Source organism: Aquila chrysaetos, chromosome 2, assembly GCF_900496995.4.
Source record: "Aquila chrysaetos chrysaetos chromosome 2, bAquChr1.4, whole genome shotgun sequence".
Classification (NCBI taxonomy): Eukaryota; Metazoa; Chordata; class Aves; order Accipitriformes; family Accipitridae; genus Aquila; species Aquila chrysaetos.
The window spans coordinates 70054257-70081769 of NC_044005.1; the positions used below are offsets into that span (position 1 = coordinate 70054257).

General features: G+C 38.5%; 1 protein-coding gene across 1 annotated transcript in view; it reads left to right on the top strand.

Moving 5' to 3' along the window:
• MDN1 (midasin AAA ATPase 1) overlaps window positions 1–27513 on the top strand; it is a 102824-nt gene that overhangs the window by 33124 nt on the left and 42187 nt on the right. The window contains exons 26-56 of the mRNA XM_030029692.2: window positions 393–539; window positions 1287–1428; window positions 1553–1687; window positions 1764–1902; window positions 2858–2996; window positions 3091–3221; window positions 4738–4882; window positions 6008–6137; window positions 6721–6954; window positions 7713–7910; window positions 9366–9574; window positions 10102–10224; window positions 11480–11677; window positions 11769–11876; window positions 13000–13188; window positions 14309–14398; window positions 14511–14771; window positions 14919–15189; window positions 15948–16107; window positions 16413–16529; window positions 17742–17950; window positions 18500–18645; window positions 19527–19729; window positions 20827–21047; window positions 22092–22205; window positions 22998–23130; window positions 23800–23909; window positions 24594–24727; window positions 25473–25633; window positions 25973–26093; window positions 27224–27434. Of these exons, the coding sequence (XP_029885552.1) occupies window positions 393–539; window positions 1287–1428; window positions 1553–1687; window positions 1764–1902; window positions 2858–2996; window positions 3091–3221; window positions 4738–4882; window positions 6008–6137; window positions 6721–6954; window positions 7713–7910; window positions 9366–9574; window positions 10102–10224; window positions 11480–11677; window positions 11769–11876; window positions 13000–13188; window positions 14309–14398; window positions 14511–14771; window positions 14919–15189; window positions 15948–16107; window positions 16413–16529; window positions 17742–17950; window positions 18500–18645; window positions 19527–19729; window positions 20827–21047; window positions 22092–22205; window positions 22998–23130; window positions 23800–23909; window positions 24594–24727; window positions 25473–25633; window positions 25973–26093; window positions 27224–27434 (5029 nt within the window). The remainder of the gene's footprint in view (window positions 1–392; window positions 540–1286; window positions 1429–1552; window positions 1688–1763; window positions 1903–2857; window positions 2997–3090; window positions 3222–4737; window positions 4883–6007; window positions 6138–6720; window positions 6955–7712; window positions 7911–9365; window positions 9575–10101; window positions 10225–11479; window positions 11678–11768; window positions 11877–12999; window positions 13189–14308; window positions 14399–14510; window positions 14772–14918; window positions 15190–15947; window positions 16108–16412; window positions 16530–17741; window positions 17951–18499; window positions 18646–19526; window positions 19730–20826; window positions 21048–22091; window positions 22206–22997; window positions 23131–23799; window positions 23910–24593; window positions 24728–25472; window positions 25634–25972; window positions 26094–27223; window positions 27435–27513) is intronic.

Sequence of the window (27513 nt, forward strand, 5' to 3'; positions counted from 1 at the left end):
ATTGCTGAACAGTGCTTGCATAGAGCCAAGGCCTTTTCTGCTTCTCACACCACCCCACCAGCAAGTAGGCTGGGGGTGTACAAGAAGCTGGGAGGGGACACAGCTGGGACAGCTCACCCCAGCTGAACAAAGGGTTATCGCATATCATATGACATCGTACTCAGCATATAAAGCTGGGGGAAGAAGAAGCAAGGGGGGGATTTTCAGTGTTTGTTTCCCCAAAAAACCATTGTGCATGATGAAGCCCTGATTCCCTGGAAATGGCTGAATGCCCGCCTGCTGATGGGAAGAGGTGAAATATCTATATTTCCTTTGGATGTGTGTGTGAAGATATATAACATGAAGAATATCAAAGGAAAAAGTTCAAGCAATAGTATGGTCTCATATTTTAGGTTTTGTCCAGAGCCTTCAGAAATCGTTTTGTGGAACTGCATTTTGATGAACTGCCAAGTGCTGAACTGGAAACCATCCTGCACAAGCGTTGCAGTTTGCCACCTTCTTATTGCAGCAAGCTTGTCAAAGTCATGTTAGACCTGCAAGTATGAGAGTCTTTCTTCTTTTTGCAGAAGACATGCAAACACATTTCAGCACAAAGTAATAGAAATTCCTTTGCAGGGAGAGGTGTTGCTAACTGGCAGGTGTTTAAAAACCTAAACCATAATTGATGGAAGAGAATCCACCGAAGTACTTAGGGAAGGTGATGTCAGATCTGAGAGAAAGCTAGCAGCGAAAGAATTAATAACCAAAGGCCTTGGGATTTGATACGTAGAATAATGCCTTGCTCTGGATCCAAAGTACAGTATTGGATTTGTAGTTGTCTTTGGGTCATGCTAAATTTGGTATTATTTTTAAGCAGTAATTTTGCATGTGTTCTGACACTCCTGTGTTTAACAGGCATTTAACACTTAGTGTGTAGCTAAAACTATCTCGTATTTAAAAGCAATTTTAGCAGCACAAACCAGAGCACACTTCAAAGTGCTAACGTTTTGCTGTAGAACCTAATCTTTACTTGGATTTTGTTTTATTCCAGGTACCTATTTTCTTCTTAGTGTTTTTATTTATTATTATCTATATTATTCTGTTCCTGGTACCTATCAAATACCCACTTAATGTTAATTTGAGTTTGGGAGTTGTGACAGTGCTAGACTTTTTTTTTTTTTTTTTTTTTTTTGTTCTCCATACAGTTTGTTTGAAGAAGTGTCACATCAGAGAGCACTGATTAGCTTTGCTTTAAGTATTCGGACATGTTAATGCAAAAAATGGCTCACATTTTGTTCTTATGACAGTCTTACCGCAGAGGTTCAACAGTGTTTGCTGGGAAGCATGGGTTCATTACCCTGCGGGATCTGTTTCGTTGGGCTGAAAGGTACAGATTGGCAGAACAGCTGGAGAAGGAGTATGACTGGCTTCAGCACTTAGCAAATGATGGTGAGCCCTGCTACCTCAGTTTTTTAAAGTGTCTGTAGAATTGCTTTCTAACCCTAGTTCTTAAGTATAAGGTTTTGTTGCTGATTGAGGTAGTAATTGCTTTCTCTCTTCCTCTGTTTTGTAGGTTTTATGCTTCTGGCAGGCAGAGTCAGGAAACAGGAGGAGGTGGATGTTATTCAGAGCGTCCTTGAAAAACACTTCAAGAAGAAACTATATCCAGAGTCTCTCTTCTCAGGGGAAAGTGTCCAAAAGCTGCTGGGTGAGTTTCTTAGAAGGACCACACTGGTAGTTCTCTAGATGTGACTGAAGCTGATGGATTGCTTTGTGTTGTGCAGCTAAATCCTCCACGCAGATGTCGGTGATGGACAGAGATTTTAGCCATATTGTCTGGACTCAAGGGATGAGGAGACTTGCCATTTTGGTGGGACGAGCCCTGGAATTTGGTGAACCAGTACTGCTGGTGGGAGACACTGGGTAACCTTGCTTTTTATGATGCAGTTCTTTGTAGTGCTGCACCAGCCACTGGGTCAGACACAAAATGATTTTGTGGGCTTCAGTGCTTCTTTGATCTGGGACAATTTAAGCCTCTGTCATGGCAGACTTGCAGCTGCTGTTTTCTACAGTTCCCTTTTGAGGGGAAGCAATTGCATCTCTTTCAGCACAAGTCTTTAAATGGGATTATCTGCATTATGTATATAACTATATAGAAATTATATAGAAAGTAGTAAAATTGAAGTGAGCTGACTTCTGTCCCTACCTTTCACAAGGTGCTCTGTAGAATCTCACAGTGCCTCACTGGAGAGGGTGCTTTTGGGGAATTGTGACATTTTTCTGTTTGAGAGCACATTTGGTTTACATTTTCTAAGAGCTTGAATTTGGCCTTGCTACTGCTTCTCACCCGTGCCACTGCCTCATATGCTGTAAAGGATGTTGTGGAAGTAGATGCTGTCTGCTCCTGTGCTGGAGAGTAAATTTTTCTAGGAGAGAAGGGAACAAAAACGCAAGAAAAGGGATAAGTAAAATTATTTAAGTGTAATAAATGAGAACTCTAGGTACTCACCAGTTTATTCCCTCAGACTTAGGCTTGGTCTAGACACGTAGCATCTTCAGTTTAGTGAAATGCTAGGCCAGTTGAGTACCTGTAGGGGCAGGCTGAAATAAATTTGACTTTGAACCTGCAGAAATCCATCAATGCAGATATTGATTTAAATTCAATTAAAGGCATCGTATGCAAGTCAGCAACAGTTGTGCCAAAAATGGCTTCGTTTTGCATACATTTCTTTCAAGGAAAGGAACAGAAGGAGATTGGCATGCTGGGCCTTTGCCTCGTAGCTCTTCAATGAAAGTATGGATCCTGTCCAAAGTGAGCTGACTTTCCTGTTTGGTTTTTTTTTAATTCTCCCCTTTCCATTAAATTACTTTGTTGCAGGTGTGGTAAAACTACCATTTGTCAGATCTTTGCAGCATTAACAAATCAGAAGCTATACTCAGTAAATTGCCACTTGCATATGGAGACTTCAGACTTCCTGGGAGGACTGCGACCAGTCAGACAGAGGTCGAAAGACCAGGTTTGTCTTGCATCGATAGTAGTTTGGATAGTGTGACCATGGAAGCAAAAAGTGGCAATTATAATGACTTTTCACTTCCTTTTCCATTTCTTAGGAGGAATCTGATGGTTCTAGACTCTTTGAGTGGTGTGATGGACCTCTTGTTTTAGCAATGAAAGAGGAGGGTTTTTTCCTCCTCGATGAGATTTCTTTAGCTGATGATTCTGTACTAGAGCGACTTAACAGGTATGTCTTAAATGTGTTAGTATTAAGTATCCTCAGTGTGTCTATTCATTATACAAACATGAGCAGGGTAAATCTAGCTTCTTTCAGGCACATTTGTTTCCTGGCCTGGGTGAGCTGCTCTCTTAATCGTATAGTTCTTGCAGGAAGGGAGAATGACCCAAATAACTCTGGCCTTGTTCATATTTCAACTTCTGTGCCAGTTTGCTTTGTTTTTCTAATTGTCATCCATCTGACAGAGGTGCTAGTTTTAATCACAGTAATACTTAGACAATTTTTTGCTGTTTGAAATTTTAATTACAGCTAGGGGGAAAGATAGTAAGGTAAGACAAGATGAAAGTGCCTTGTCTTGTCTAAGTCTTGATGTCTTAACTTACCTGGCAAAATAAAAGGTACTTTGATTGAAAAGCAGATATGTATATGTTGCTTGACATATGTTGGTACACTGATTATGTTGGTTTTGAATGCTTTGGTTGGGGCCATTACCTTCCATTTGGCTTTATAGTGCTGCTACAGACTGACCTGCACTCTAGTTGCTGAATTTGTTTCATGAACAAAAATAAGATTATGAAAGGATTTGCTTTATTCTATAGCTCATGTCCCTGAATAAAGAAATTAAAAGCATAATCCCAAGTTCAGTTGAAACAGTTTAAACAATATCTGGAGACAGTTTACAGCATGAGTCAAGTTGGAAAATAAAACTAAAAGTAAAATCTCCAGTTAACCATCTGCAAAATTAATATTTTCAGCCTGTCAGTGAGCTCTAGAAAATGATGTGTCTTGTCAAATCCCAGAAACAAAATCTAGTTATTTCCCACTTGTGTGTGTAAAAAATAATAAAATATAAATTTAATTTCATTATCTGGTTGCAGCAGTATCCCTAATTTTAGTCTTTTCCATTAGCCATTATACTGAGATGATTAGCAGCTATTTTTTCTACCATATCCAAACCCTCTCTGTTACAAGCTGGGTATTTTTTTCATTGTATTATTGCAGCTATCATTCTTTCATAAAGTTCAGTTAACCTCTTTGTTTTGATAGTGATACTGAGCAGTGTCTTTCTAAACAGGTAACAGCTCAAACTTTTTAGTGTACAGTGAAGTACAGCTCATAAAACAAACAAAATCCCCCAAAACCGCAAAAACATAGTAGAAAGCTTCTCAGATGTATAGTCTGTCAGCGTGAAGACTGGTTCATTGTGCAGATTTCTTCATATAGCTCCTATGAATATAGATTTTGCCATTGCTTTTTTAAAGAGAGCTGTGAGATACTTTATTAGGTAAGGTTTTTGACAGATCATTTGAACTGAACCTTATGAACAAGGTTGGGAGGAGGTTCCTGCTGAACAAAATCAGAAATGTTCTCAACTGGGGAGAATGAATAGATTTAAAATCTTTATTATGAATTCTAGGGCAATGAAAGTTTAATGAGGCCAATTTATGTGATTTTCATTTTTAAGTGACCTTTTGAAGTGTGAAACTAAATTTAAAATAAACAATTTTTATAACCTTCTCTCTAGCGTTCTTGAAGCTGAAAAGACATTGGTACTTGCTGAAAAAGGTGGTCAAGATGATGAGGAGAACGAGGTAGAACTATTAGTTGCAGGAAAGAAATTTCGTATCCTTGCAACCATGAACCCAGGAGGTGACTTTGGGAAAAAAGAGGTAAATGTCAAAGCAACTGGAAGGACAGCATGCATCTTCTGGTCATATTGACTTGCTCAATGATTGGAGGTGCAATGCAAAAATGCATCGTGCCAGTTGTGGCATCCAGTGCTTCCTAGTAGGGATCTGCTTCATTACTCTAAAGGAGGTTTAGGGTCTATCTGTTTTCCATCACTTCTTTGTGCTGTCATTTTGACAATATAAGTCAATACTTGCAGAATGTCAAAGAAAACTTCAGGCCTCAAAATACTCTAGGTAGGCTTGATATGTAGAATACTTCGAGTACAGGAAGTGTGTCTCATGAACCAAGTAAATCCAGCGCTAACACGAGTCTGGAGTAGTGTGAAGTTGCATAATAGATTATTCTCCCTAATAGTGTTCAGAAAGTGACAGTTCAAAGTCATCTTGTCATTCTCAGTGAATATGAACATCACATCCCAAAAGACCTTTCTCATTAAATGAAAAAAATCTGTTTCTGATTTCTGGCTTTAAGTAACTTAAGACAGGTTAAAAAAAAAGACAAACAAAACTTTTAAGCAGTGTTGAGAGCTAACACTGAAAAAAAACTATAAGCTCTTTTACCCAGAAGAGGGTGGGTACTCCATTTAAGGTGGTTTCTACAGTACACAACAAGTCATTGTAAAGCCATGTATTTAAAGGGGATTTATTTCTGCATTGCATTTGTGCTAATGATTTTTGCTTGACTAATTCAGGCAGAGGAATAGAGGAATTACAGAAACGAGTTGTAAATGAAGGCAAATTTCTGTGTGGTAGTTTGCTTCTATAAGCAAAGGGAGATTAAATAGCCATTGTTTGATACGTGATGTCCTAGAGTAAAATGGAGCTTTGGTGCTTGCAAACCAGCTCGGTTTCTTCCCATATTCTTTTGAACTTTCTTTGTCAGCCATTTCCTGCATTGATGCCACTACTAGAAATGTTAAAATCCACATTCTCTCGAAGATTCTGTTACAAAGTGGCCCTGTCAAAATTAGAAGGAAAGGTCTAGCTTGGTCACTTTATTTATTCTTTGCAAGTACTGTGGCTACGAGGCTATCGGTTATCTGCAACCTTAAGTAATGTGATGTAATGTAACTTGAATTGCTATGTCATTCTGCTCGTTTGCAGCTTTCTCCTGCATTGCGCAACAGATTTACAGAAATATGGTGTCCACAAAGCAATGGCCGTGATGATTTGATACAGATTGTAAAACACAATCTTCATCCAGGATTGTCTCTGGGTGGAATAAACCATCAAGGTGGGTATTTCTCTGTGTGTTGGTAGTCAAACGTTGTTAAGAAAAAAATTAGTTTGGAGACTGCTAAACTTTCCGCAGAATTTACATCACTGTGTCCCTCTTTCTTGTAAGTACATCTCTCTCTGAGGACAGTTATGAAATATTTTGGACTTTGTTCTTCCCTCATTGTGTATGTTATATGGCTAGCCAGAAGTAAGTTCAAGGCTGTATTTACTTCACCATCCAGGTAGTTGAAATATCCCCAGCCCTTCAGTGCCCAATCTTAGTTTTAATGTAAGGTGTTGAAGGAACTGGCACTTCATTTTCTGCCAGCAGCTTCATTGTTAGTATTAATCACGTGATTCTGTCTTGTTACTTGAATATAAAAGGGCCTGTAATGACAGCACAGGCACAGACTTACTTACTCTTCAGTTATTCTCCCTGTTAGGATATAGAGTACCCATCCACGTTGCTCATGCGTTACAGCTGTACCTACTTTAGTGGTACTTTTTATACAACAATGTAGTAGATGTGACCAATAATATTATTTGATAACTCCATTGTTGGGGTTTTTTTTATTTTTTTTTTTTTACTCTCTTTTCAGGGGCTGACATAGCAGAGCTCATGATGGACTTTGTTGAATGGCTGACTAATCAAGAGTTTGGTCGCCAGTGCATTCTCAGTGTGCGAGATGTCTTGTCATGGGTTAATTTTATGAATGTCATGGTAGAGGATGAAGAGTCGAATTCTGCCAAAGAATATAGCCTTCTTTACATTTCTCCAATGATGTCTTTTATCCATGCTGCGTGTTTGGTATACATTGATGGAATAGGATCAGGTAAGTCTTCAGTGGTCATTTCGGTAGAACTAGTGAAATATGAAGGTATATATTTGTATTAATGTTTTTGAGTAGAATGCAAACACCATACTTTGCCGCAGCATGGAGCTCTTCTAGGAGAAGTTTTCACTTTAACAATATCCCATACTTCATATGCCTTTTTTGAGTTTCAGTAGCAAGAGTTTGAATAATACAGCAAGCTTAAGTAAATTAGAGGTAGTAATAGTAATATTACAAAGGCTAGCACACAAATTAAGAAAGCCTGTGTTTTTTATTTGTGTCTTCTGAGCTGTTATGGTACTTAATTACATGACCACATACTATTCCCTCACTCCTACCCCACATCAGCACCTGTGTGTGCTAGCCTGTGTCATGTGCATAGCTCAGAATGCATCTTTGCATGTTTGGCCACTGGCCCAGCTGATAAATAGGAGATGTGGGAGTGGGGAAAAAGTGAGAAGCCACAAGAAATGCAGGGAAGGAAGGCCTGGGCGGACTATGGCAAGGGGTCAGGATGATGGTGATGGTAGAAGAAAGGGTTTGGGAAATAAGGTGTACTTAATTCTGTTGCTCACAGAACAGTTTGTCCGTGGTAAATAGTACTGGAAGCACTGGCAAGCAAAAGCACTAATATGAAATATAAGCCTGAAACAGAATACTACACAAAAATGGCATCTGTGAAGGAATTGAGTTTCTTAGTCATAAGATGAACGTGCCTAGTTATGTTTGTGAAGCACGCTTAACTTTTCTAATTACAGGTACAACATCCTGCTCAGCTGATATGGCTTTATTAGCTCGTGAAAAATGCCTGACATTCTTATGTGAGAAAATGAGTCAATTCCTTGAGCTGACTGATTATCAGAAGAATGAACTAAAGATTTATGACAGAACAAAGGAGAAAGAGTTTGTGTGGATGGACAACTTTATGGGAATCCACCCCTTTTTTATTCCAAGAGGCAAGAGATTTTGTGGGAGTGGGTGGACATTTATTCTGTGGTTTTTATTCCCAATAGTTCTGTTATTCGCTAAATCTAAGTAGGATACCTGAACCATTACAGAACAATTTATAGTTTGTTCTCCAGCCTTAGAAAAATGCCTTTTCTGCCTCCAAGTGTGTTGATTGCAACTCGATCACATTTATTAAGAAGACACATCTGTTAATTGCTTTCTTTGATAGCTTTTTAAAATTACTGGTTAATGGCCCAATTTTAGTAGGGTTTTTTGGTGTAACAAAGCTTCTTTAATTTTGAGTTGTAATTTTCTGTCACTTTGCGTGGTCAGAATGTCTGCTAACTTCCACTAACTGAAGTTACAGCTCATCCTGGCTGTTTTGTAAGGCATGGGAATCGGGAGTCCTGGGTACAGTGCTACACAGAATGTAGACTAATGCCCTGCCTTTCTGTAGCCTCTCAAAAGAGTCATTGCAGTTTTTGCAAAATTTAGTCCCTGCATTTCAATTCCTCATGTGACAAATTAATGCAAATGGAACTATCAAAATACTGCTTTCTACCCTTTAAAATACAGTGATGGGACTAAAAAGTGATGACTATGAGCTTTCTAGTTCAGCTGGTTAGTTTTTAATACATGGAACTGTGTGTTCCTAATGCCATATTAATCATTCATCTTGGAACATTTTGATATTCATGGATTGTGTTAGTCATGCAATTGTACAAGGTAATGCTTTTTTCCCTCTGCCAATTAGATCAAAAAAGGAAGGATCTCTTTCATACTAAATGGGTATCAAGATACGTAAGGTAAATTGGTGATAAATATCTTGTATACCTGAGCAATGCTGTATTACAGAATTTGGGGGGTGATGTCCCAGTGAGCTATACTGGCTGGAATTTGGCAGACAAGCTCTGTACTCTTTCCTCGCTGTATGTCATAACAACAGTAAAGAAAATATGTGCCTAGCAGAGCACTTTAATTAAGGCACTCTTCCTTCACAGAACTGGCAGTGAGTGTATGGAACAGATTAATACGTTGTTCTATAACATGACTGAATTGTGTCCTTCAGTGCCAAATTTTCAAAAGCTGCTTTTGAGTTTTAGATCCACATGTCTGACGCACAAGGACGGATTTATGATTTTTCAGTAATAGATCTCTAGTTTGGGTAATGAATGGGGAAGTGTCGGAAGTTTCATGGCAAAATACATCGTATATTCATATGCTTTTTGCAAAATTCAACATAAATATGCGGAGATGGGCTGATACACAGCTGTGGGTCAAACAGAAAGTATACGTGCTGGATCTCTGAGAATGGGATACAAGCTTGATCTCCATTACTTGCTGTAATGAGATCAGCAATTAACAGACAGAATGAGCTCATTCAGAAGCACACTGTCAGCAGCTCCAGCATAACCAAACATTCTGGTTTAATTGTTTTCTGGTTTACCTTTCCTTTGTTTTAGGCCCTGTTCTCCAGAGGAACAGCATTACAGATTATGCTCTAAATGCTGGGACTACAGCAGTGAATGCACAAAGACTATTAAGAGCCCTACAGCTTAACAAACCTATTTTGTTGGAGGGGTCACCAGGAGTGGGCAAGACCAGTCTAGTTGCTGCCCTGGCAAAAGCCTCGGGAAACTGTCTTGTTCGAATCAACCTGTCTGAGCAAACGGTAGAGTAAAATATTATCTTTGTAACTTAGTGTTTATGGCAGGGGGGATGCTTTGTTTAACTTAAAAAGCATAGTTCTTTTTAACTTTGGCACTGAGTCTGAAAGTCAGCTTTTCCTTCTTGGTCTCAAGATAAAACTAAATGGGAAGGGGGAAACAGAAAAAGCAGTGAGCTTCTGTGAGCAAATACCAGTTCCCAGATTTTTCTGTTCTTTTCAGGTGAAGACATGCGTATCTTTGTCTACTGTGTTTTTCTGCAAAGTTACTTGAAAACAGCTTTAAGGCTTTTTAGCTTTTCTGTTCCAATTTAATTTTTTGTTGTTAAATATAGTAGCGGGTCACTGGAATCCTATCACGGAAAAGCTTTCAGCACCTTGCAATTACTGAAATTTTTTTAAATAGAGCTAAAATGTAGGTATTAAAAGGGGAGGGAGAAAATGTGAAGTACAGTTAACAAAGGCTTTTTATGAACTTTTGTGAAGTTTTGTAATTTCTGCCCTCCCCAATCCCCCATTCTCTACTCCCAAAGGATGTGACAGACTTGTTTGGGACAGACTTGCCTGTTGAAGGTGGGAAGGGAGGAGAATTTGCCTGGCGTGATGGACCACTACTAGCAGCATTAAAGGCTGGACACTGGATTGTATTAGATGAGGTAAATTCAAGTTTGGAGCACAAATAAAATAGAATGTTCTGGAAAAGCAAAGGTGATGATTTGGCATGTAGGATAAATATCTTCAAGAGTTGATGACTGAACTAAATTTTGCTTACTTTTAGTTATGTGCATCTAGTGCCACATTGAAGGTGATCATTCCGTGTAAAAGAAAATTAATATTCCTCTACTAAGTCCCTCTGCCCATTGGCCCTCTGCAGAGGGAGTGTAAAAGACTGGCTTTGACTAGCCCTCTTTTAGACAAGAGAACATGGATTGAATCCCAGCCTAAATTACTCCAGAAATCCAAGGATAGCTTTGATTTACTTTTGAAAGTTTTTGGGAAGAGTGTCAATGGAAGTTTTGGTATGCTCTTACATGGATATAATTTCACTGAAATAGAAGGTGTTTTGCTGCAACTAATACACTGTGTTGGGTACTGATGTAATTGAGATGAAGAGTTCCATTTTGCCAGTGTAAGCTATCCTGCGACCACAGGTTTGTTCATGTATCACGTAGCAAGTGCTTTCAAGCATATGCATGCACAGAGCTCACTTCTTGGCAACGTGCATTCTAATTATTGCAGAGTGAAAAATCTTAGAATCATTGAATCATTTAGGTTGGAAAAGACCTTCAAGATCATTGAGTCCAATCATCCATGCCCACTAAACCATGTTCTGGAGTACCCCGTCTACTCGCTTTTTGAATACCTCCAGGGATGGTGACTCCACCACTTCCCTGGGCAGCCTGTTCCAATGTCTGACAACCCTCTCAGTAAAGAATTTTTTCCTAATATCTAACCTGAATCTCCCTTGCCACAACTTGAGGCCTTAAATTCTGTAGCTGTATACCTTTTTTTTTTTTCCCTATTGTGAAGAATATCACTTTAAACAACCATTATATTTAAATAACCCAGACTGCCTGCCTTTAAAAAACAAGCAGACAAAGCCCTCTGAATGTCACAAATGTATGAAGGTAAGTTCACAAGAAACATCTTGAACATGCAGATTTTACAATGGAGAACTGTTTTGTTATCATGGTGAAAACACAGTACAAATAGCAAGTGCACATAAGGAAAAGTGTTAGTTAGTTAGTTGCTCCAACGTAATAACAGTGTAGCTAAAGGTAATAACATATGGCAGTGCTAGAACAGCAAAGAAATTGAATTTACCTTCTGTGTATCCCAGGCTGTTAAACTAGAGATTATGCAGAAGTGTTTTGTGGAGCATTAATATTGTATCCTTATTTCTCTCCTCAGTTGAATCTGGCTTCTCAGTCTGTATTAGAGGGGCTAAACGCATGCTTTGACCACAGAGCAGAGATTTATGTTCCAGAATTGGGAATGAATTTTCATGTACAGCACAAGATGACTAAGATTTTTGGATGCCAGAATCCGTACAGACAAGGAGGTGGAAGAAAGGGTCTGCCCAAGTCCTTTCTTAATAGATTTACACAGGCAAGCTTATTTGTTTGGTTTAAACTATGTCATGATCCTGTCTTGTAATGTTCTGCCTATGACAACACTTGGCATGCTCTTGATTCTACAGGTGTATGTTGATCCACTGTCAGCAGAAGATATGGAGTTTATTGGGAATACGCTGTTTCCTGCTATTGATAAAAGTATTATTGCTAAAATGGTTGCTTTCAATAACAAGGTAAGTATATATTTTAATTTCTTTTGTGTAGAAGTAGGCAGAATGCAGTAAGATTTAAAAAATTAAGTCTAATGTTATATTTCCAAGCATTTTCATAGAGAAGTGCGTGGGTAAAAAATAGGAATAGAAGTCTACGCAGAAGAAAGTGAAGAACACCACTAAAACTCACCTGAATTCTTGTACCACTACAATCAGATACTTGGTTGATAACTGAAGAGACATTATTTTTCACAGAAGATTTTTTTTTATATATATATATATATATATATGTAAAAGGCTTTGTTCTACAAAAGGTAGAAACAATTATGGTTTGATAGCTTGGTGAAGTGAGTTGAGAAAATAATGGGTTTCTACACATATGGATTATTCTTGAAGCTCAAACAAAATGAGCTATATCTTAACAAGAACTGAAATGTTTCTATTTCTGTTTCTGGTCTGAATTTTTAATCTGCTCTTTATTATGGGATGTTGTTAGTGAAAGCAGCATCTGACCTTTACAGAAGCAGAAGCTTGTAAGGATATGTGGCATTCTTCTGGAACACTGAGAGACCAATAAAAGGAAAGTCTTTCCTGATAGGATTTGTCTATGGCGAAGGATTCAGAGATGCTCAGATCTAAAATTTTGCTAATATAAAACCTTTTCAACAAGCGTTAATTGCAAGGCATCAACTTAATAGCTATTTTGTGGCTTAGATGCTGCCATTTTGTGCAAAGTGCAGGATATAAAATTCACAGTAAGAATTTTATTTATGATCATGCTTCTGAAATTGTGTTCATGTCATGAAACAAAAAAGTGTAGTAATATTAAGAGAAAGTAGGGTTCTGTGGCGTTACATAAAATGTTTTGTGGCAGCATCTTACTGAATACTTGTGTATAGAGTGAAGAGTAAAAAAGAAAATTGAGCTGGATGTTAGAGAATTAGTAGAGGAGAGACAAACTAAAATCAAGCTTTAGTTCCTGATATCTTCAGAAAAATGAATACAACTTGCTCTTTCTATTGTCCTCTGTCTTGTAAGCAGTGCCAAAGGCAGAAGTTCAGTTGAATTAATATTTGAAGACCAGCACATGAGTGAAATAAAAGATTTTATTTTTTTTTTTTTTTTTAATTGCTACTTTTTCCAGATTGACAAAGAAATAATGGCTGAAAAAAAGTGGGGACAGAAAGGAGGACCCTGGGAGTTCAACTTACGTGATCTTTTCCGCTGGTGCCAGCTTATGCTTGTTGACCAGTCACCAGGATGTTATGATCCAGGCCAGCATGTATTTTTGGTATACGGAGAAAGAATGAGAACCAGGGAAGACAAAGAAAAGGTGAGCCATGTGTTCTCCTTCCTTGCTCTTCAGATTGTCAGGAAGTATTTCTAGAAATCCAGGTGTAAATTTGAAGATACCTTGCAATTCATTCATAGGCATTACCTCTTAAAAAAGAAAAATATGTTGGTTTGGGCTTCTGAGGTTTAACATGTGTACCTGCTCCCCTTGTCATTTAAAATATCAATTTAATTACCTACTAGTATAAAAGCAGAAAGCTGGTGTAAATGAAGGCAAGTAGAATAACAAAGGACTTAGAGCAAAACATGACATATTATTGTGTGATTCTGTATTAAATAATAACGTTCTCATAAAAGTTTTGTGGGTTGCATGCATATTTGTGAGGAAAGAGAAGATAGGGAGCAGAGAAGAGAAATGGCACTGAGATATGGAGAGATTCTTAAAGTTATGGTTTAAAAGCATTTATGTCAGTACAGTAAGTAAAAATAATGTCCTGTAATTCTGCCCTTCTCTGCCAGCATTTTTAAATTGTTCTGGCTTGGATTGCTTTTATTGACTTTTATTTATCTGTCATTTCTTTCATCTGCCTGTCAAATTGCTCCCCTCATTCTGTTAAACTCACTGCTTAAGGTTCCTCTAATAAAACACACTCACTGCAGTTGTTATTCCACCTTTGCCACCTACTTATCCCTCTTTTGCCTAGAAATCTTTTGCTTTTGTTTAATTTCACATCATTTAAATGGTATTAAACTAAAAGTTAATCAGATCGTAAGACTGAAGTTACTGACTGTACGTGACTGGATATTTTTCTCCTGGGTTTATTTTCCCCTTCCTGTAGTAGTAGTATATTTTTGAGTGTTATCAAAGAGGTTATTTATGGAGTGAGTTCTTTTGCAGTATTTTGTTAAAGAGAAACATTACTTACAGTATTTCAAGTCACAGGAAAGCACAGTTAATGAAAGGGATTGCTATGGGCAGCTCACACTCACTTTAATTGCTTGCTGCACTTTGAATGAAATGACACTTGTGATTAAACTGTGTTAGTTACTATCACACTGCTGTGGAGCTGAGAGGGAAGGCTACTTTAGAAGTAAATTTTTAGAACAATGGATAACTTAAGACCGATAAGTCTCTTTTTTTGCTCTTTCAATTGTTTTAGGTTATATCTATATTTAGAGACATTTTTGGCCAGGAGGCTGATGTGTATACAGGAACCAGAGAGTTTCACATCACTCCATATAATGTTCAGGTAAGCTGTTGACAAGAGGTTTTGTGAGTGGGGAGAGAAGGAAGTGACTTGCACAACTGAGCTCTCATTTGCCTCTTTGAGTACTCACCCATGCATGTCTCATGCCTTCCAGATTGGTTATTCCGTTCTTTCTCGTGGCAACTATATTCCTCGTCCTGGCAGAAATCTCTCACTTCTGCATCATTCACTGCAGTCTCTCGAGTCCATAATGAAATGCGTGCACATGAGCTGGATGGTCATCCTGGTGGGCCCAGCAGCTGTTGGCAAAACCAGTCTTGTTGAGCTGCTGGCCCATCTCACTGGCCATCGACTGAAAATCATGGCAATGAACAGTGCAATGGATACAACTGAACTCCTGGGTGGATTTGAACAGGTAAATACTGTTTTGGTAATATGGCAATATTTCTCCGTCCTACCTAACAGTGGTCAGTCTGCTGTGATCTTAGTGTTTAAGCACCAAATGGAGCCTTAGGCACCGTAATCTTCTGGATGAACTAACTCCATAATGGCATGTTTGCAGGTTGATATCAATAGGCCATGGCAATGCCTGTTGGAAAAAGTGGAGAATGCTGTGAGCACACTAGTGAGGGACAGTCTTCTTCTGACAGAAATTTGTGCAGATGATGCTGAAGTCGTGCTGCGTGCTTGGAGCAGTTTCATCCTGAATTACAAACCCAAATCTCTGGGTGAAGGAAGTAGAAGTGTTACAGCTGAATTAGTGAGCAAACTGGAGGGAATACTTGTACTTACCCAGCGACTAAACAACAAAATAAATTCGTATTCAAAGGCAGGTATGTATGGTGAGCGATTTGAAGTAAGACTATATGTTCCTCTGAAGAAAATAAGAGAAATACATAAAACCACAGTGAACGCTTGAGAAAACTTGGGGGGTTTTTGTAGGTTTTTCTGTGTTGCTTCATACTACTTCATACTTATACTACAGCCTAGCTTCTGAAAAGGTTACGTTGGTGACGGTTCTTCAGGTTTATTTTTTGTGTGGTTACACCTGATAGCGATCAGTAGTCCACACTGAAATTCTTCTGAACTGAACTACTCAACATAGGATGTAATACAGCTCTTACCTTGTATTCCTAAGAAAGGCAATTCGGATATTTTATTCTAGCATTTGTTCTCTGAAGCATTGATCACCTGAGCTTTACAAATGTCAGCAGAATAACGTATGGGGTTTTTTCTTTCTTTTTTTTTTTTTTTTTTAATTAATTGCCTAAAATATGGCATTAATATCCATCAGACTTCCTCTTGTGGGGGAGAAGAGATGGAGAAAAGTGTCTGTTTAGGGAGAAAAGTGTCAGTCTAGGTTATATTTCTCTGTGCTTGCAAACCCCCTCTGTCCTCATGGATTTTGACCATGGGAGGCTACTTGAAGATTAGAGCCTCTGCTGTTATGTTCCCCTAAAAAGTAGGAAGCATGTATGTTTATTAACAAAATAACTACTATTTTTCTTCCATGGAACAGGAAGCTACCTTAATGTAGCTGTAATGTAAGAATGTCATGTAAGTCTTGATGTAAGATAATACTTCCTTTCAGAGTTTGCTCACTTGGTAGAAGAGTTCCGGCGTTTCAAGCTGCAGCAGGCCCAGACAGCTGACCGTAACAGCCATGGCACTTTTGAGTGGGTGGATGGGATGTTGGTTCAGGCCCTGCAATCTGGAGACTGGCTGTTGATGGACAATGTTAACTTCTGCAAGTAAGAGATTTTAGTGGCCTTGTTTCACTGAGTAAATCCCTTGACCTCCCTAATTGGCTTTGCCTCTTACTGTATGGTTCACAACTGAACATTTTGCATGATGATAATACATGGGAGCAGGAACTTACATTTTCTGGAAGAGTGTCTTCCTTCTTAGACAGCTTAGCAGTTGATAGTTTTCCTGTTACCTTATAATTAATTAGCTGTTTAGCTTTTTGCTTAAGACTGGTACCATTTTGATTTCAGATCAGAAAGGGATCAAATTGCTACCTTTTTATAACCATATACATTTCTTTTTAATATAGCCCTTCTGTGCTGGACCGCTTGAATGCTTTACTTGAACCAGGAGGTGTTCTTACCATGAGTGAGAGAGGTGTGATAGATGGCACAATTCCTACAATAGCTCCTCATCCAAACTTCAGGTGCTTTGTGTTTCTGCTTTTTTTTGCCTTTTTTTTTTTTTCTCCTACCAAATAGCAGGTTTAGAAAAAAATGTCAGCAGTGAGCCAGTCTTTTGGTATTTTGAATGCTGTTCAGTTTGCCATGTACTGTAGAGATGCTCTCTGTCTGGCAAGGAAGAAAACTGCACTGTGATGAGCATATGATAGAGCTTAAGAGGCTTGGCTTTATATCCCTGTTGCAGCACAGACTATTACCTTGGAAAATTCATAGCAGTATACCTCTGCCTTGATTATTCATTTCTAATTTGGAATTTCAGTACTTCCCTGTCTCACTGTAATGGAGTTGTGAATATGTGTGTTGAAGATGGTGAAGTATTCAGATATGTTGGTAATGAAAACTGGTATATGGACATAATAATTTTCTTCCCAGCTTTTTCCGTCCTATCCATAATTTTGAGTTTCCTGCAGTGACAGAACTTAAAAAAGCAAAAAAACCCACAACTTCCCCCCTCCACCCCCCCACCCCCCCAAAAGAAAATCCCCAAACCCACAAAACAAAACCAAACAGACAGTCCATATTCTCTCAGACCTGAAGTAGTCACTGGGGCAGATGGAAGGAGAACACAGAGAGTATTCTGTATAATTCCTACTTCTTATAAATTCATGAAAAGAATATTGGGACTGGTGTGCTTTGGTTCCTCTGAATTGGAAACAAGATCTTTGACTTTTCAGAAACCTGTTTTCACTGCATTGTATCTCAGGTTTTTTTTCTCCTTGCTTTTAAGAGATGTCTGCTGATAGTATTAACTACTTGAGTGTTGGATACTTTGGTTTTTAAATAGCACAGATTTATCTGAAGCTGTTGCTAAGACTTTTAAAAGTCGTCTTTATAGCTCAGAGGCGTAGTTTAACTTTTTTGTAAGTAGGCAAATGATAAAACAGACATAGCTCGAATATAACTGAGTTAAAAATCATGCAATGTATCTGTGGCTAATTTCAAAGTATAATTATTCCTACAGATTTCTTATTTAAATTCAGTAGATGTCTCTGCCTTTCTAGACATAAGCATCCCCATTTTTATGAAGATAAATTTACTTAATGGAACAGCAGATTTGGTGGTTCTGGAGTGATAGTTTAAAGCCCTAAGTTGCATCTTAAGAACGTAAGGCAGTTGGACTAGATGGTTGTTGCAGGTCCCTTCCATCTGAACTATTCTATTGTAACATCCAACAGGCTTTTCCTTTCCATGGATCCTGTTCACGGGGAAATATCCAGAGCCATGCGGAATCGTGGGATTGAAATTTACATTCCCGGGGAGAATGATGGAAATGTATTGGATGATCTGGATTTGAAGTTACTCCTGCATGGTTTGGGTTTAGTGGGAGATAGCATCTGTGATGCACTTATGGCTGTGCATTCAGAAACCAAGACAGCAATAGCAGGTAAAAAAAGTCTGTTCAGTAATGAGCTTGGGCTCATTACATAAAGCTTGGTTATTTTATTGTGTTGTGTCCTGATGTAAGTAAAGGCATAAAAGTATAATCAGGTTGGTTTGGGTTGTTTTTCGCTTTCTCAGGAAGTAGGCCCAAGTCATTAAAAAGATGGTAACTGGAGTGCTTTGTAAGGGGACAGTGGACACTGACAAGTGTCAGTTGTCTGTTGCTATAGGAAAGGCAATATATTCTAAGAGAAAATCAGCGAAATAGAGGGTTTGTACAAGGCCTATTGAAGTTGTTCTTTGGAACAAGATGACACTGGGTTTCATTCATCTCAGCTGCATGATGTCTTATTTTGAGCTGGTCACCTGTTATTTACAGTCTTGTCAGATTTTCTTATTAACCTTGGGAAGAACCCATTCAGTTTTCAGGACCCAGTAGGATACATTTGTTTTGCATCTTCCTCAGGGTCTAAAGTGGTGTTTGTCCTCAGAGGGTTAAAGGGCTGACAATTACTAAACATTCATATCACCCTAAATGCTGTGTATCTTTCAGGTTCTGTGTCATCTTTGTCACCTTTGCTTCAGGCTGCTGTGTTAATTGTGCAGCAGATACAAAGAGGCCTTGGATTAGGAAAGTCTTTTTACAGAGCCTGTTGGGAAGTTTATGGCCGCTCACAACAACTGCAAATAAACCAGAAGGTAAAAGTCCTGTATTTGAAAGCTTTTCTTACATCATCTAGATACGTGAAAAATATCATTTCATGAGGCTAGTGTTTGAGATCCTCTGTTTCCTAAGTGCCTGAGCAAGGGGTTGTTGAAGATGGTGCTCTTGGAGAGATGAACCGAACAATTTTAAAGGTCCTTTCAGGCATCTGTCAGGTGATGAAGAAGAGGGTTTAAGTAGCATTGGGACATTTTCTGTATCTTTTAGATTCTGAGCCTTTTTTTGGCTCCAGTGTAAGCAGTTCAGTTCTGCATGTAACTTACTCTAACAGATAGGTTGAAGGTCTAGAAATTGGGGTTTTTGGTATTGAATGGTGAATTTCAGCTGTCACCTGTCCTTTCATGACACATTTTCTCAGCCTGGTGGCATGCTACTGGAGACAGAGGTCAGATGAATGAGAGTCGCATAAAGACTGTCAATCTGGGATGTGCTTATTGAGATATTCTCCAGGGATAAATACGGTTTGTCGGACATTTTGTAGATAGTGGCTCACTCATTTGCAGCATAAGGGAGCCAGAGAGTATCCCAGTTGGACTCATGAGGCTTACTTGTTTTTAAACAGCTTCAGCTGAGACTTTAGGATTTTAATACTGATGAATCTATAGCCTGAAACACTCTGCACACTGTCATCTGGAGATAGCAATAGGCACGTCCTATTTTAAACTGTACAGTATGTTATTTCACTTATGGTTGGAATGGTTTGGTACCTTTATCATGTAGGTTATATAGTGTTTGTAGAAAATTTTGGTTTATAATGATTTCATAATAAATACATGTGATTAGAGTTCTCTGAGCTATTGTACTTGAATACATGTTTCAATATGATTGTAAACTGGTTTTTGGTTGGTTGTTGTAGCTTGTGTTAGAACTGGTTACGAAGCATGCTTCATCTCTGGCTTCCCAAGAAACGTGGGGTGACTCCTTGTTAGCCATCGGATTGTGGCCGGACTCTCTACCTACAGGTCTGTTTGCAGCTGAAGACTCACTTCTTTCGACAGTCCAGAGTGATGCACAGGTCCTAACGTATTGTCTGAATAGACTAAACCTTAAAAACTGCAGGTAGGCAAGAAACATTTTTTTTTGTCAAATTAGTAAGAAACAAGATATGTGTGAACTACTGGTGGCACGTCATTGTTCCCTGCAAAACTTTGTCTTGAACAAATTGTGTGGGTAGAGACTATGGTCGTCACACTCTGTAACTGAGGCTCCTGTTACCTTTCCGTGCAACCACTACAAATAAAAGTTTAATTATTTCCTGGTTTATTCTTCAGTCCAAAATACTTGACTCTATTCAATCTTCAGTAAGTACATTTGACCCATTTTGAGTTGAGTTAGGAGTAGGCATTTAGCAGACGATGTGAATGCAAACACTGGGTTTACAAGGTAATAAGAGCCCCCAAAATCTTTTCAGTTTCCTTCTGAGCTTTAAAAAAAATGAGCATTTAACTAGCTTTAAATATACTAATGATCCTCTGTACTTCCTGCTTTCATGTATACCAATTATTCATCAGTTATTTTAGGTCCAGTAGCTTCAGGTGAAAAAACAAATTTCCTCCTTCAGACAGAGCTGTCTGAAAGAAGTCTCATGTGCAGGGGCCGTATGCAAGAACTCTTTAAATGATTTCTTGTGCAATATAACTGTTATTTTCACAATACTGGTGCAAAATCTTCCTTCCTGCCTGCTTTGCTTAGTGACCTACTATGGACAGGTACTGTGGTTTGCTACCAGTGAAAGAACAAGCTGTAGAAGTTAGTACTAAGATATAATGTTGAAATTGTAAAGCCTTAGCAACGTGGTGTTTGGTTTTTTTTTCATCAACGACACTTCTCCTGTCATTGTCTTTTTAACTTACCTTCACATATCATTCTGGTGCACAAATCAATTATAATTTCTCAGTGAAATACTGTGCCTAGTTACTTCTGGCACTGCATGAATTTTTGGTAATAGTGAGTTCCTAATAGTAGACATGCCGAACTGATTTGAAGTTGGAAACTGGCTTTAAAGCTAAATAAAGAAAAGAAGAGAGATTATTGCATTGCTACCTTCTTGCCTGAAGATGGTTGCATGCTGAGTTGCTTGACTTGTAAAATATGTTCTTTCCTGGAAGTGGCAGTTCAAGACCTTGATTCCAGGACTTCGCTTCTTTGTGTTTCAGGACACTACCACTGACTCTGCAAGATCTTCAAAAAATTATGCAGTCCACTAATTCCGAGAGTCTCAAATTCAGTGCTGTTGAGATAGATGCAGACTGGATGGATAAAATGGAAGTTCTCCAGGCTTCAGTGAAATTGTTCATAGAAAAGGCAACCAATCAAGATTGGACATTGAGAGTTAAATGGCTTAACTCCTTTGCCAAAAATCTGCCACAGGTGCTTGGTATGTAATTATTTTACTTTCTCTTTTGCCTAAGGGCTGATTCATTATATTTTCACAAATCGTAAGTCTTCTGTGAAAACATCCAGACCATTCAGATGATCTGATATGAAACTTCTCAACTACCCACACTGAATCAAGGGCATTGAGGCTTCAGGGAGAGATGGAAACAGGTTGAGCATATTAGGGACAACAGGAGACTTTGGGCTAAACATTGCCTTTGTTTATTCAAGCATGCATGTAACTTTTACTGCTTCTGAATTACAGTTATTTTTGGATACCTCTTGGTTTATCTAAGCAAATATGCCTTTCTCTTCACTATTTTTCTGATAGCAATAGTAAAAGCAGTAAAATGCCTTCTGGTTATTTGGTGTTAAAATACAAATGGTTAGAATTCCAGGAAACTGCAGAACTGAGTTTTCCTGAAGCTATGTTGCCTGAACATTCAGGATAGCAGCTGAGATGAGGCATTCATTGCTTAATTACATTAATCGCATTAAACTTGTGGAGAATTTAGACAGGCTTTAGTTCAAGTAATTCACACACTTAGCTTCCTTGTATGGTGTGAAATCTCAGACTGTATTGTCCCTACATGAATGGGATTGCTCCCCCTTGATCTTGCTGTTTTTCCAGGCAGGTGTGCCTATAAACTAGAAGATATCTAGAAAGTTACTTTAATGACAGTTATGCTCTTATGTGATTTTTTTTTTTTTTTTTAATTGGGGAAAAAAGTAAAAAATAAATATACTGAGAGGAAGATTTGAAGATATAAACTCATGGATTTTCACAAACCATATTTTTAGTAACATACATGAACTATCACCAGTTTAACTAGAACTCTTTACTGGATTTATCTCTTTCTCCGTGATATTCTGACTGCTTATTAGACCTCTTGGAGCTAATACAAAATAAGAGCAACCAGCGTGTCCAGAGTGCATGCACAGATGAGATTCAGGCTGCTTGTGCTGGCTCAGTTGAAGTTACTTTTATTGATTTGTACTAAATGCTCTGTCTTTTACACCTATGTTCCCTGCCCTTCACCTACAGATCCAGTGCGGATTCAGCTGGAAGCAGGTGCTGTAGCCCTTGGTAGTTTCTATGCCAGTCCCCTCTCATCTGGAGTCAGTAACATGATCAAGTTGCTACAGCCGACTATGACAGGTACTTCTGAAAAAAATTGATGTAAGACATTGGTGCTTCCTGTATTTGTTCTCTGAACACACTGCAACCCTTCTTAGGAAATGTGTGTAACAAAACAAAGGCTAAATTCTAATTATACATTTCTTTTGTTGCAAAAGAAATAACAACAAAGCCATTCTTGCTATCCAGAACTGCAAATATGGCAATTAAATGCATTAATCCTATGCAAATTAGATATGAGTGCCATGACTATGAATCCTGACTGTGTATCTGTGACCCAAGTGTATTCCCACAGCTCAGAGTTAAGCGATGTTCTTAAGAGTGATGCATATATCAACTGCCTTTCTGACTGGATAGTTCAGGCATCCTGTTTGTTCCCGGCATTGATTGTGTTGGCCTATCTGAAACCTATGTTGAGGCCTATAATTTTCCCTCGGAGTTTTACAGGGAGCACAGGCCTCTGGTTTCCTTTCCAAGCTTGTTATGTGCGTGGAAGCTACATACAGTGACACGGGACCCTTTATGGATGATCCTAGGTATCTTGCCTGAGTTGGACTTGAGTTTCCAGGCTGTCTTTTTGGGTATTCTGACCACTGGTTAATTTATTTTCACTGTTCTGTTTTACAGACCCTGCAGTCAACTTAATGCTTTTCTGTTTGGGTATCTGGAGTGAGGGAGCTTAAGACTCTGCCTTCCTCTTAGGCTTCCTTCTTTCTTTCCCTAATGTTCTTGCATAGGCAGGGAGATTGAGGAGAGTCTTTAACTGAATAATGTTTCCACTGCTGTCCTGTCCTGTCTTGTCTGCCTTCCCAGATGAACATGTGATGCCTCTGGACCCAAGATGGAATATGCAGTTTTTGGATATCATTAGAAATTCCATGAACTTTGATACAGAAATGGAACACACAGATCAGCTTCTAATCCTTTTGAAGTCTGTAGCGAATCGGTGGGTTACAAAAAAAAAACTTGTGAAGACTGCCCAATGACTGTAATCAGTGCTGTATAAACACTTGTGGTGTCTGGCAAGTATGTTCTTAGATTTTGATAGATGTGGTCTAAAACACCAGGCAGAGGTTTCGTAGAGGTGTTTAAATTCTTTGCTTCTGTTTTCTGTAGATGCAGACTAAAACCAATCATTTAATATAGGGAGCAGGGCTCCCAGCATTCTATATAGGCTGGGGTACTTCAAGGACAAACCAGAACTGCAGAATAAAGCATAAAAGAGGCAGAAGCAGCAGTGTGAAATCTCTGACGTAAAACTTAAATAGTTGCCCTGCTTTTGGATTTGGACTGCTTTTCCTAATAAGAGCAAAAAAGTACACAGATTTTGCAGTTACAGTATAACGAAACAGCTGCTCACATATCATACAGGTGATGGTGGTGCATCTGTTTAGTAGCTCACTACTTTTGCCTTCCTGGTGATTGCTGAAGTCAGGAATCTGCTCTTTGTGAAGCTTGCTTCTGCAGAAACCATATTCAAGCAATTAGTTATGCTGCACTTGATTCTTGTTTCATAATACAGTGAATACCAAATGTCACTTTGTAGTTCACCATTCTCATAAAGCAGAGGCTTTAAAATGGTACTGAATTTCTAACAACTTTGTGTTTAATTCAGGGCAGTATTATTTCTTGACCGAGAAAAAAGAAGCTACACTGAGAAGAATTTGATTACCAGCAAGAAGCCAAGAAATAGTGTCTTAAGAATGTCTCTAGATTTCCGCAAAGGTGGGTTGATTTTCGCTGTTCCTTTTGGTTCTATGGCCAATTTGAAATATGGTTAATTTGTACTGTTACAAAATGTGCACTTTAAACATGGTGTGTCCTGCATGTGTGAAGAAAGATTGTGTCACTATAAAGCAGTCAGATGAGAACTAATATGATATGTAACACTTTATTCTTAAATTAGATATACCTTATGCTACGGCATTTATGTCCAGCCTCTACGAGGTAATAAGTGAATGTCATTTCTCTCTTAATTATCTAAACTTTAGGATGGTGGTAGAGAGAAATTGGAATAGTGTTTTGTCTTTGGCTAGTAAGAATAGCCAAGTTCTTCAGACATGCTTTTGTTCTAATCCTTTTCCTATTGTTTTATGTAAATAGGACGTTTTACTCCTAAAACAAATGGGAAAAATTTGGTGAAGTTAGTGTGTTGCATAGAAGCAATTGATCAATGCTTCCTTCATTATGGATTTTTTTTTTTTTTTAATACATTAAGTGCATAGAGGTAATAAAAAATTGTGCAAATAGTGAAGGACTACTTTTATTACTTCAATTCTTAGATCTTTTCAGGTTTTTTTTCCCCAACCATAGAGGGGGTCTAGTGATCAGAAATTGACCCTTACATGTCATATGATGGGGCTGGAATATTCAGTCTCTCCCTTTCTTTCTGTGTTCCCCAAACCTCAGATCCAGGAAGTTACAACTGTCTTCCTCATGCAATCGTGGTCAACCTTGCTGCTTTCTTTGAACTTTGGGATGCGTTTGCATTTCACTGGGTGAAGTCTACTCAGGTGGCCTTAAGTGATGATGACATGCATGATGTGAGTAGACTTTTCATAGTATATTTATGGAAGTCAAGTGAAATGAGATTGTGTGCAGAACACTATTTTTAGTTTCAGGGACCATGAAATAAACCGCAGTGCTTCTGTTGGTGTTCAGAATATGCTTGAGACCAGGCAAATGATCATGTTTGTTTCAGTGGCTGTATTTGTGCCCTGTCTTCTCATTTCTTCTGTGTGGAATGTCAGTTTTCAGCCTGCTGGTACTTGGGGTGGGAATTATCTTACTTAAATGTACACACCTGGGATGTAGATACCATTGCTGAACTTGACCATCAAGCCTTCTCTGCCTGCTTAGGATGGTATGAATTGTGCTGTAGAAGTGCCTCTTTCTCTCCACTGATGATAAAGGGACTATCCACATCTATCTCAGATACAGATATCTGAACCTGAACAGCCGACATGCAGGTTACAGAGGTGGTTGACTTCTCCCTTTTGCTTTTCAGACCATGAAGATCATTTTGCTGAGATCTGACAACTACATTGTAGACTTGGTGCAGGGATTGCTTGGTTTTGACTTGTGTAGTTCCACCTGCCAGTACAGCTGTGCAGTATTTTTAGAGAACATGTAGTTGAGCACTGGTTGTGTACCAATAAATACAAAGCATTGTGTGAGTCTGAAGTTAGTGCAAGTGATGGTGGTTTTGCTTTTTCTCTTGCTTGAAGTACAAAGTATTCTGTAACATGCAGCAGTGGGAAAACTGTAATCTTTTTGGCTTATTGTTAGATTTTATACTGCTTGCTGTGGCGTGACCGGTTCTGGGCAGTCTCTGACACTCTGACAGTGGATTCGCCAGGGTTGTCGCTTCTGTCTCTGCACTGGCACTGGGTTATGAAGCATCTAATTGACAGAATTCCTCAGATGCTTATTGGATCAGACCAGCACAAGTGAGTGGCTTTGATTTGTGTTTCTGTTAAATGGCTGTATAAATTACTCTTTTCTTTATTATTATAGCTAATTAGCATTGTTTGCCATTAGTGTCCAAGTTGTTTTCCATTAGTGATGCAAGTACAATGTATAAATAGCTGTTCATTTTTTAAATTCAGGTTTCTTAGCATTGGGCTACTGCTTGCCCAAATGATCATCTAAAATTTTTAACCCTTTAGTGGAAGGATAAGAGATGGGACTTTCCTTTCTCATGCATACTTTTGCCTTGTTTCTCAAACTTCTGAGTTAACTGTGTGGGCTTTTTTCTTACCCCCCCTCTTTTTTTTTTAATCTACAAGGGTTTCCAAGGAAATTCAGTCTGTTTCACAGCAGATTCAGAACTGCTTGGCCAATCCTGCTGGTTTTTCTGCCAGTATGAAGATATTACAGAAGTCTCTAGGAAGACCTCTTCCTTTTAAGGTATCAGTACTCTATTTGCAAAGATTTGTATTTCCAGCGATGTCCAAATATGCTTTAAAATAATCATAAAGATCTACAGCACTTGCTTTCCAGGCCAGCAAAAATACATTCATTTTGGACTTGTTAGATTGATTAAAAAGACAATTTCAGCTTATGTTAATGTACATCTTTTTTGTGAAATATATCAGTTATCCAGGTAGCATTCTACTATCAATTATGCTTTGTATAGATAGCAGTTATTTAATATAGAGTGGTGCCCAAGCATAAAAATATTACTCTTTGCTCTGCTCTGGAGACTTGTGAATATCAGTATGCCACTTGCTTATTCAGTGTACATGTGTGTATATAGAATAGACTACGGACTTCCTTTTATACAGCATAGAATAGGGCTGCCTTATGACTTACCAAGGCAAGGCCTCTTAACTTTGACAGTTTGGGGATATTTTTTTCTTAAGTTATTTCAGGAATTGTTGTCATTCAATACAAAAAAAACTTACAATAAAATTTTGTAAAGAATATAAATCCCTTTTTAAAAGCAGGGCACAAGTAGTCGTGTAGGTTGCTCAAGTTGGTGATTAGTAATTAGACCTGTGTTTTTATGACCTTATTTCTCAAAGATACTCAGCTGTTCAAAAATGCATGTACTTACTCTTTGGGACTCTGAAGAACATTCAGTGCTTACTAAGAATTTTGGGAGATCTTTCTAGGCATCCAAATGTGTTTAAATTGCAGGTGTAACCTGCAGTTTCTTTTAAGTGACATTAGCTTCTGGCGTTTTTATTACTTTGTGTATTTATTGCCCTTAGTTTAGGTAAGCTGCCATGTTGAAGTATTGTTTGTCTGCATAATCTATGTAGTTTCTTCATGAATGCGGGGGGGGGGGGGGACTTGACAAGGAGGACTTGTGGCCAAATACTTCAATTTCTGTCTTCCTGCTGTATTGAATAGGGCTACAAAAGAATTATTGTTAAGTTGTTGTTGCAGGTTGGTTTATATATACTTGTACTTCAGTTGTGTGCATGTGAATTGGAAATCTTCATTTTGACTGCAGTCATAGATCTTGTTTGTTGTTTTGTTAGCACTATTGAAACAAATTGCCACTTGTTCAAATGTCCTTTTCATGTTTCCAGGATAAACTGGGCATGGAATGTTTCTCTCAGTTAAAAGTTCTCAGCAAGCCACTTAACATCTTGGAGCTAAGATTGGTCTTTGGAGAAAGTAGATGGCAGGAAAAAATGTGCTGTCTGAAAATTGCTGCCACTGGATGGAAGATGAAGAAAGCCTTGCTGCAAGCTGATGGCCTGATAATTAGAGCCAATCATTTAGAAGATGTTAGTCTGGGTAGGTAACACTTTTGAAGAGCCTAGTAGGATGATTTCTGCCACCTCCATTCTTTTTGTATACAAATGCTCACTGGCAA